The sequence below is a fragment of the Ciona intestinalis genome, chromosome 9, assembly GCF_000224145.3.
Source record: "Ciona intestinalis chromosome 9, KH, whole genome shotgun sequence".
In the NCBI taxonomy this organism is placed as follows: Eukaryota; Metazoa; Chordata; class Ascidiacea; order Phlebobranchia; family Cionidae; genus Ciona; species Ciona intestinalis.
The window spans coordinates 3,593,869-3,604,232 of NC_020174.2; the positions used below are offsets into that span (position 1 = coordinate 3,593,869).

The window sequence follows — 10,364 nt, forward strand, 5'->3', positions numbered from 1 at the left end:
AAACTAGTAAACAAAGAAAATTCAAAGGATTATAAAACCGCATCCTTACGACTCCCATAAACCGTTGTTAATTGTTTGAAACAGTCAGGACATTTAGCTTTATGTGCTAAAGGTGTCCCATCTTCCCCCACCCTACTATAGCTTAGTCATGTAGTTAACTGCAGTGTAATTCAAATCTGTTATACAACAAGTCAACACAATAATTGTTTATAATTAGTTTCATTTGGATGAATGTTAAGTGCAGGGATGGAGAACACTCTCATGGGCCATGAATGTGATCACTGATTAGTGCGAAAAATCAATTATATTAGAAGTTCAATAATTCATGTAGTGCACATCACTATGTTATTCAAAACCGAACTTCTGATGAAACGATAGATTAGTGATTATACGATTGTTATAATACGAACAGTAAAAAAGGTACATATAGTAGAGTGGGGGGAGATGGGATACCTTTACATTCTATTTCACGTCCCATTTAGTAGTAAACAAAGAACATTATAAAATCTTCACGACTCTTCCTCCACCCTACTATATAAAAGTTACAATCGAACCAAATCCAAAAGCACCAAATATATGAAGCTTAAGTTATAGCATAGAACAATACAGATATAGAACTCTAAAGCAGAATTGTGAATGATATATTAAAAGCATTGAAACATTAAATATAGACGGTTTATTAAAAGTATTTAAAAATACATATTAAAAATATATTTTTAAATTCTCTGTGCTATGAGAGTTATAAGGCGATCAAATTTTGCATATCTTTCCCACTGTGCTGATTCAACACCTTTTTGACCAAATAACAATCGCATATGAAATTCAGTTGACAAAATTTCCGATATTGATTGTCCAGTATCATAGCCTATATTACAAAACATGTCAATAATAAAAGTGTGTGGAAGGATTAAAATGTTCATAAAAAAGCATGCTTATTGCTTACCATGGACAAAAATCTTAGATTGAGTTGTTTTTTGGAACAAATCCCTTGATGTGATGTTAGTTCTTGTCACATTAAGTTGAGCTAACATTCCATCAAAACTGTCATCAGGTATATTTTTCCACCAATCATGTTCCTGCTGTATAAAAACTCAATAAATATTTTTTTTAAAGTATATTATGTCCGGTGCGGTGGCAAAGTGGTTAACGCGCCTGCCTGTAACCCAGAGGTAATGGGTTTAAGGCTCGTCGCTGCTACCATTGTGGCGTATGTGTCCTTGGGCGAGACACCTAACAGCAATTGCTCCAACCCAGTAAGTACATAAATAAATAAAAAATTCCGAATAAAAATAATCACCCACAAAGTAACATATATGCCACATGGTAACTGGTAATCTGGCACGAGGTGTATAAACATCCATGTAATAACGACTGTCATTTTCTGGACACGCAAAAATAAAGATACATTCATTTATTCATAAACATAACCTGTTGAGGATCCTTCGTAGATTTAGGTACACTTGGTGAGCTGCCAACGTTGGTTTTATTTGTATAATGAGGAATTTCAGTTAATGGATTCTCAAGGAAACGTAGCATTGGAACAATGTGTGGAATGCATGTGCTCTCCAAACCTTTAAAAAAGAACCATTTATGTTTTAAGCTAACCCAAGCTATGTAAACAACTACACTAAGCATAAAATAGACAAACAGTATACTATAGACATAAAGGCATCTACACCAAGGGGGTAAACTTTATTCTGTAGAAAAAAAAGTAAGATTAAAAATGCAATTTTTGTACATAGGAATCGTTCACTACATACTTTTCTATTTAAATAAAACAAAACCAAATAAAAAAATGGTAAAGAATTCATGTTTTAAGCAAGATAATTTACTAATATTGTTCAACTTACTTATTTGACCTTTTCCTTCATCCAGCAATTTCAACAATGGGTTCAACTTTTTAAACAAAGTGACCGAATTATTTGTATAACGTTGCTGAAGTAATGCCCATACCTTAATGATCTTCAACATCTGCATATCAATATACAAATTATTTAGGTTATGGACCAATTCTGGTTTAAAATGCCAGGTCACTGTGTGCTGGTGGTACCAGTACCACACTATACAGCCTAACCCGGATGTAACAAATAAACCGAAACATTTTTATTATTATTTAAAACTGTATTGAAATACTTATGATGTAGTAGGTTGGGGGGAGACAGGACACCTTTAACACATAATATCCAAATTCAAATTTCCTGATCGTGTTTTAAACAATTAGTAACGGTCTATGGGAGTCGTAAGGATACGGTTTTACAATTCTTTAAATGTTTTTTGTTTACCACATAATGGGATGCGAAATGATAATGAAAAAGTGTCTCATTTTCACCCAACTTACTATATGCATGAAAACAAGATAATTAATTCATAGCATACCTGTGGGCAGAGCAAGCCATGCATTAAAGCAGAAAATCCGAAAACATTTCCCAAACTGTGAACAAGTTCATTTGCTACCTGTAAAAAATATTAAGCATTAAAAAACATATATATTTATAATCATTTCCAAAGAGTACCCCCGGAAAAAATATAAAGGGTACCACCGGAAACAGTATAAATACACCAAATAACCAGTACTTAAGGCCCACAAACCTGAATAAATATGTTAAGCATATCAACCATCTCACTGACATTTTGAGAACCGGATAATATTGTTATTGCAACCCAGAAAGCAAGACATTGGTATCTGGAACAAAGGTTTATTAATTAAGTTATAACCTAATGTTAAAACAAAAAATATTCTTTGTATTATATATTCAAACAAACTAAAAATAATAACTGTAGAAAATTTCAAATTACTTTAAAAATATAAAAAAGGAAAATTATGTTTACCTTTCTAAGACTAACTTTCTTAACTTGCTGCCAACAGGAAATATCATTTTCTCCAATCCATTGTCATGAATTTCACAAATCTTAAGGAAATATTATATAAAGAAATATGGAATGCGTATCACAGACTGAGTATTTCAATCTTTTGATGTAGAAACGTACTTTATAATCATGATAGGTGATGTGCTTTGCAATTTTAAAAGGATCGGTTTGTAGCAATATCTTCTTTACAGCGGCCATTGCTTGGCTATCTAACGGTTTGTTGTTAGTTTGCAGAATGTTACTTACATAGGACAGAACCTGTTAAAAAAATTATAATTTGTATTTTTTGCACTGCAGGAAAAAAAAGATTTTATTGCATTGCAGAAAAAAAAATAAATTTTATTGCATCGCAGGACAAAAAATTTAATTTATTTGCATTGCAGAAAAAAAGGGAATTTTATTGCATTACCATTACAAAAAAAATCTGCAGTGAATGCAAATCTAAATACGATACCTTATTACCAAAGTTTTTTTATTAGTATTGTATACTAAACACTCGCATCATAACTGAAGACGAACAACTTTAGGGCTATCAGCTGCTAAGGTGTCAGGTTACCCTTACACATATAGACTGATTACTTAAACACATAAGTGAGAGTTGCCACAAATGACTTAAGTGGTGTACTTGGCACACTCCCAATAATAAACAAACAACTTTACATTGCTGTATTAACATGCTTACTGGTTCCTTGGAATTATCAGGTTGTTGTTTTGAAACATTCAATGCAGAAGATCTGGAAATAAAAACAACATGAAAAATGGCAAATATAGGTACTAATATCAAGTTGAAATTAACAATATAAACAAAATTAACTGTGCTTAGCCTATATCAATTTCACAACTTGTTACCATAGCATGGTTTACATTAGAACATGTACATAATAATTATCTAACGATATAAAAGATTTTAGCTCACTGCCAAATTCTTTGCTTATAAAGGCCATTAATATTTAAACACACACAATCCTTGATATTGGTATATGACTATCACTTATGATTTAACAACACATTTATAATGTTTGCTTGCTTGTAATATTTTCTTTCAACTAAATCTAAAATGTAAATATGTTTTTACACAAAAGCGCGTTTTAACAACTGTTGTCTATATCCTGTCTTTTCATTTATCAAAGAGAAAAAAAAGTTATTATAATATTAATATAATAATATCAAAGTTACCTTTCTTGTAAGATTTCTGACTTATCTTCCCCTTTTTTAGAAGTCACGCTTTTTGTGAGACTTTTACCAGTTGCAGATCTGGTACCAGAACCGTGTCGAATCACTGGTTTGCGAAAAGATGGAACTCGACTGGGTTTTGGTGGAATATCAAACTTGGTAACAACATTTAGTGGGGGTACTTTGTCTTCTTTCTCTGTCTTCATAACATCTATTAAGAAATTTCATTATAAATAGTGCAGATGTCACGTAATACATTTGCAAAAGACAAATCCTTCAAATATGAATTCAAAGTTAACGGAATGTTTTTTTTTGGTTAGATTTCATGCACTAACTAACACAAACAATAAACATATTAGTCTAGGCGCCATTTATAATAGATAGAAGTTTCATTTTCTAACTGTTAATTTTGGTATTTGTATATCAAGGAGATGGTTCAAAACAAATTTAATACAATACTGTTTTATAATCAAAACAAGGTATTTTAAATCCAACAAGTGATAAATGTACCTGGTGCTGGCATTGACAGCACCATGCATCCACCCAGTAAAAAAAATTGCGATTGAAAAACTTTAAACACAGCAGAAACACCCCAAACAGTCCGGCGCCACAGTTGTTCAGTAGTTTAGTCGCGGAACTGGTTGCACAAAAAACTTAAATGGGCTTTCTGGGTGTTTGGTGATGGGGCAAATCTGGCCTAAATGCCAGGTCCTTGACAAGGACCTCACCCATATAGAATGATAAAAAGTAATAAATATACAACTTACTTGAATTGTTTTCTTTTGTTCCATGTGCATCCATTCGTAAAACTGTTTGTCTTTCATTAAACCCAACAGCAGGTGTTTGACGTGTGATAGGGTGTTGGATTAACGCTCCAGTGAGCACAGAAATTGGAATTTGGTTTTCCATGTGGTACATAATAAGTGAGTATATAGAATCAAAGTAAGCTCGCTCAAACACAAAGAATGTGCTAGAGTTTACAGCATCGTGCCTCTGGACAAACTTATTGATTTTAAAATGAAGAACTGTTGCATTCCATCTGTTATAAAATAAAATACATATATGAGATATTCTGTAGTGCTATATGATAAAGTGTACAATACCTTAATGTTAGAACATAATCATCAACACTGGATAGAGATTGACGAAGAAGGAAATCACCATCGTTTACAACCATTGCTTGAGCTTCTTCACGCCGAAGTTTAAAATGGTACCACAAACAATTGCTTATCTCTTTAGTATTATTGGATGATTTGACATCTCTGTACAAATTTTTTTGAGTTTCTACGGACTGTGGAAAAGTTGGAACAAGATTTCCGGTTGGCCCCCCTGGCATTAGCTGAAGAAAAGTAATGGATTAGGAATTTTATCAAAAGGATAATTTAAAAGGCTATATGGGGAAAAGAGGACAAAAGTCCAGAACATAAGGGTGATGGTTAGAGGATGCACATAAAATTTATAAAAGGCTTTGTAAAGAAAAATGTGGAGAAGAACCAAGATGTTGCTAATATATGTCCAACTGCTAGTTCAGAACAAAATTGGGCAAGTCCACAAGTCCAGAAAATGAGCTTGTGTAATGAGGAAAGGATGATGCACATAAAATCTCATGCATCCCGATAATGCATAATAATAACATCATCACTACCCAACAGAAAATGTGTAAAAACATAATGATGGCCTATCTGCAAGTGTTTATTAAATGCCTTTAAAATTAAAAAAAAATAGTAGAACTATCAAGCATGAAAGAGCTGGGTGGTTCCCTGATTATGGGTATAAACTTTTGGGCTTACGTGTCACAACTTGGTTTCAACTTAATGGTCGAATTTGTGAGTCAAAAGGGTTGCAAAATAATGTAAAAAGTTATAAATATATCAGCAAATGTAGTACCTATATATTATATGACCTAATAGTTTCCCACCCTTGGTGGTTGCAATTTGAATTCAGTATTATAAGAAGTCCTACATAGGATAATGCATAATGTATACACTTCGGGCCTGAGTTCAATTTCCGATACAAAAGGTTCAGAACTTGTTTTCCATAAGTAAAGCATACGGTCGTCGGTCGATACGGAAAGATTCAAAATTCACACCAATGCATATAATATCTCACCTCTTCGTACATGGTTGCGTTCTTGACTTTCTGATGTTGTAAGTTTAAACGTTCGTAGCCTATGTTTAATTAGCTAAGCTTAGTAATCTGTTTGTTATTACTCGTATAGTAAGCACACCTGTTTGTGTTTGCGGTTACCAATAAAAAAGGATTTGTGCAGGCGGCGATTTATGATGAATAAAAACTAAATAAACGTATAGATGCCTTTTTCTTTCGTTCTATCACAACTGTGACGATTTGAATTACGTTTCGTCAATATATTAGCAATACCTGCAGCGATTTTGAGATAAAAAAAAAACGTTTGGTCTTTGATTTAAAGACAAGAGTTTACGATTTACAAATATTTTATTAAGTATAACGCTCCCCAGTTTTTATATTATGTTTATGTTCACAACACGAGTAGATTTTCTGAACGAAATCCTTTTCGCTTTCCGACTGTTGTGAAGTGGTTTGCTGTAAATTTCGGTAAGAAATATGTTTTGTGTTATAATATTTTGTTAAATTATTAGGCAACACGTTAGGTGTATAAATCTAAATTCCGGATTGAGAGAAAGAATTTTAACCAGCACCTCAGTTTGTCGTTTTATAACCGCTTGTTTTACTATTCATTGTAACAAAATAAAGTCGGTAACTTTTAGCCTAGATTAGAAGGTTTGGTGTTTCGCTGTTGCCATTTAACTCGTCTACTTTATGCTCAGTCGGCCTTTTTCGTCCGATTTTTGCGTGTTTTGATATAGTAGGGTGGGGAAAGATGGGACGCCTTTTTATTCTATTTTCATGTCCTATTTGGTAGAGAAAGAACATTCAAAGAATTACAAAACCGTGTCCTTACGACCCCCATAAACCGCTGTTAATTGTTTAAAATAGGATCAGGATATTTCGATATGTGCAAAAGGTGTCTCATCTTTCCCTACCCTACACGTTCAGGGTGATGACTTAACTCAACCGATGATAATAGAAACAGTGTATAATATATGCTATCACTAACGCTAAACCTCAAAATCTTAACAAAAAGAAATATTCTTTATTAGAAATATCTAATGATCTTGGATATACAGTAATGATTTAGATTGTGAAATAATAACTACGCTCAACCTTTAAATGCAGCATAAAGCATCATCTCTGTTTAACCGATTTGGTTTACTTTTTTTGGATGTCACCAGTGACAATTTTGGCAGTAACAGATACTTTATCTCACTGATACCACCTGTATATAATATACATGCATTTATTTTTAAGCTGTTGCAGCCGAATCTTTTAGAAGAATCGGTGACACTCTGACAGTAATTTTTCCGCCATTACAAATCTATAATTTTATGCCAGACCTTTTTAACTGTAAAAAGGCTATCATTTAAAATGGGTATTTACGCTTCAAAATTTTACAGAAATGGCAAAACGAACCAAGAAGGTTGGGATTGTTGGTAAATATGGAACAAGGTACGGAGCATCCTTGAGGAAGTTGATCAAGAGAATGGAAGTCTCACAACACAAAAAATACACTGGTTAGTGCCAGTAGTTAGCAAGTCATTTTATTTTTACACGTTTGATCAATATTACAAAGGGAAGTTTTTCCTATTGTATGGTTTATTTTATTATTGTGCGGTTCTAGTGTTTTCAACAAATACATTGTTCTTTAAGGCTGCCTCTTATTTTCTTCTAGTTGTTAATATTTTAGCCGAATATCAATTTGTTATCTTTTATTTTAGGTCCAAGTGGAAAAGATGATTTAAAACGTGTTGCTGTTGGAATTTGGCATTGTAAATCACTCAACATTAGGGTATGGAGGCATATTGTTATATGTTTATTGTGTAATAATAATACTTTTTAAGAATTATTGGAACTAATCAAATTGGTACATTTATCTAAAAGTATACTTGGGTTGCTAGTTACCACTACTTGTTGTTTATCAATACATAAAAAAAGACCTGATAAACGGTCCTTAATAATACTATACCTGTAATGGGTTTAAGGTACGAAATGGTCTGTTGGTTGCAGATATTTTGGTTGCTTGTAACAGAAATGCTTCGCAATCGCAGCAAAGTTTGATTTATTGAACGGGTATAATCCTTACTAAGGATTCCTTAGTCATCTATCGGACGTGGCCGTGCGGTCGAAACAACCTAAATATCTGCAATTGCAAGCAAACTAGTTTTATTAGGGACCTTATGATAAATGAGAAAGTACTGTAGTTTGCCAATTACCTACTATAATAATGTCTGTTTTTTTCAGATTGCTGGTGGAGCTTGGGTTCCAGAGACAACAACTGCAGCTACCGTAAAATATGGTATTCGGCGCTTGAGGGAAAACCAAGAATAAACATATATTAAACGAGCGTGTCATTTTATTAGATTGACCATGTGAGAAGTATTGAATATGTTTATTGCAGGATTAAGAAGTGGATTGTGTATTATTCTTCAGATGTCCTGAAAACGCTTGTAGATTAAAAATGGTTTTTAGAAGGGTAACAATAAGGCCAGTGATTGAAAATGTCAAATAATGTTAGCGGTATTTTTCGAACACCAAACTAAATTAAGAAACTTAAAATCAAGTCAGTTCGGGAAAAGTATGAAACACCTGTTGTTTACGATATAGTTCTGTATTATCGATTTTCTTGTTGTGATGTATTGGATGTCCAGATTAGTTAACAAGGTTGTGTTGTTTGCACGTCGTTAACAAAGAAAAAAAATCGAAGTAAAGTTTTAAAGCTCTTTCCAAAATTGAGGCTTAATTACGTCATTGGGGTCAAGGGTTGCGGTATCAGTCTTAAACTTCGCTTGTTTGTGGCGATATGAACTGAAATTGTATTTTAGTGTAAATAAATACAAATTATTTTATTTAAAAAATAGGGTGATTTTACCGTATATTAAAATTATATAGGATTTGGGTGATGTTCCACTCTGTTGAGCACATAGAAACCAGTTCAAGTCGCCGAGCCCAACTTGCACTCAATACAAAAATTACAAAAAAGTATTGTTATCCAACCAAAACAAAATTTCGATAAACAAACTGCAAATACCAGTTACGGTACCTATAATTACAATTAGGTAAATGCATGGTGCAATAAGATGCAGGGTTCGCACTTTCGCTCGTTTGTGCCAACAGCTGAAAAGTAGATAGAATGGACTAAGTAGAAAACGCTAACTCCATATTTTTTTGTCAGGCAGTTTCTAATAGCTGTGTTCATGGATATAAATATCAGTGTTTTTAGATTAAAAAAACTTAAAACTGAAGCACAAGTTTAAGGACCTATTTGAACATGTCAACTACAGGCAGGAGGCGAACTGGGAGAAGTCAAAATGTTGAAGATGAAACTTTAAGCCAAATTGCAAAAGAAGTCAGTACTGTTTGTAATCTTATGTTTTTGTTTTAATGTAAAACGTTTAATGTGCAATTTCATTACTATTAAGTCGTCCTTTTTGGGATAAACCGTTTTTAATAAAACATATAAAACAGCATGTTAAATAAAAAGAAGAAAAGATTAGGATTTTACCTACTATATCATACTCTTACCCCTAACCACCTACAAATTTTCATTTGATCTTTGTTTTTTTACTATAACGTGATAATAGGATTGGACACTAGTTTGTATATTTATTGTTGACACTAGTGTGGAATACTTTTATAACCTCATGGCGGAAAACATATACAAAAAGGCAATCTGTTGAGATTCGGGGTTATTGCTTAGCATATGACATACTGAGTGGATGTTTCACCAGTGTATTATTGTGATAATATAAGTTTATATACATTTTTAGTCCCTCCCAGATGTTATCCATCAGCACATTTGTGATAATGGAATACTCTAAATTATATTAGATATACTCACATTGATTGGACACATTAGCCTAAAAATTTTAATAATATTACTGTCAATACTGTGTTTTATGAAAAAAATTAATTACCAATTTAAAATAGGTTGTTTACTCATTTTATTGTCGAGTTAAATATGACTGGGTATATGTGGTTACACTGGTAAAGAGTCAGATAATAAATCATTACCTGGTAATGGTATATATATATAATTACTAGTAGGCTAATATATGTACAATATATATATAATATATTTGATTTTACAGGCAGAAGCAAGACTTGCACAAAAACGAGCAGCTCGTATTGAAGCTCGGGAAATTCGAATGAGAGAACTTGAAAAACAACAAAGAGAGGTAAAAAGTTAGTGTAGAAATGTCTTAGACAAACCTACCTATTTTAAAACA

General features: G+C 32.7%; 2 protein-coding genes across 3 annotated transcripts; one reads left to right on the forward strand and one right to left on the reverse strand.

Moving 5' to 3' along the window:
• Positions 1–149: 149 nt before the first annotated feature.
• On the reverse strand, positions 150–6,348 carry LOC100182146 (breast cancer anti-estrogen resistance protein 3-like). 2 transcript variants are annotated; one of them, XM_009861407.3, is made up of 13 exons: positions 6,151–6,348; positions 5,145–5,380; positions 4,809–5,080; positions 4,045–4,252; positions 3,551–3,602; positions 2,989–3,126; positions 2,830–2,909; positions 2,590–2,683; positions 2,377–2,454; positions 1,851–1,971; positions 1,429–1,571; positions 944–1,076; positions 150–865 (listed from the first exon to the last, which is right to left on the reverse strand). In XM_009861407.3, exons 1-13 carry the CDS (start codon positions 6,160–6,162, stop codon positions 717–719), a joined length of 1,716 nt encoding a protein of 571 aa, XP_009859709.1. In that variant the 5' UTR covers positions 6,163–6,348; the 3' UTR covers positions 150–716. The 2 variants fall into 2 exon arrangements, with proteins under 2 accessions (XP_009859709.1, XP_002130488.1); XM_002130452.5 differs by having other exon boundaries at positions 944–1,079.
• A 180-nt stretch (positions 6,349–6,528) lies between these two features.
• LOC100177458 (60S ribosomal protein L37a) lies at positions 6,529–8,482 on the forward strand. Its single transcript, XM_002129976.5, has 4 exons — positions 6,529–6,615; positions 7,536–7,652; positions 7,857–7,927; positions 8,380–8,482. The coding sequence occupies exons 2-4, from the start codon at positions 7,538–7,540 to the stop codon at positions 8,464–8,466; spliced, it is 273 nt and encodes a 90-aa protein (XP_002130012.1). The 5' UTR covers positions 6,529–6,615; positions 7,536–7,537; the 3' UTR covers positions 8,467–8,482.
• Positions 8,483–10,364: the final 1,882 nt, after the last annotated feature.

Excerpts from the sequence above, each read along its gene's own strand:
- LOC100182146 (XM_002130452.5), bottom strand. Across the intron at positions 2,684-2,829 it reads AGAAAGTTAGTCTTAGAAAG|ATACCAATGTCTTGCTTTCT; the intron begins GTAAACATAATT and ends CCTTTGTTCCAG. Across the intron at positions 1,572-1,850 it reads TGAAGGAAAAGGTCAAATAA|GTTTGGAGAGCACATGCATT; the intron begins GTAAGTTGAACA and ends TCTTTTTTAAAG.
- LOC100177458 (XM_002129976.5), top strand. The coding sequence starts at position 7,538 with ATGGCAAAACGAACCAAGAAGGTTGGGATTGTTGGTAAATATGGAACA. Across the intron at positions 7,653-7,856 it reads ACAACACAAAAAATACACTG|GTCCAAGTGGAAAAGATGAT; the intron begins GTTAGTGCCAGT and ends CTTTTATTTTAG. Across the intron at positions 7,928-8,379 it reads GTAAATCACTCAACATTAGG|ATTGCTGGTGGAGCTTGGGT; the intron begins GTATGGAGGCAT and ends TGTTTTTTTCAG.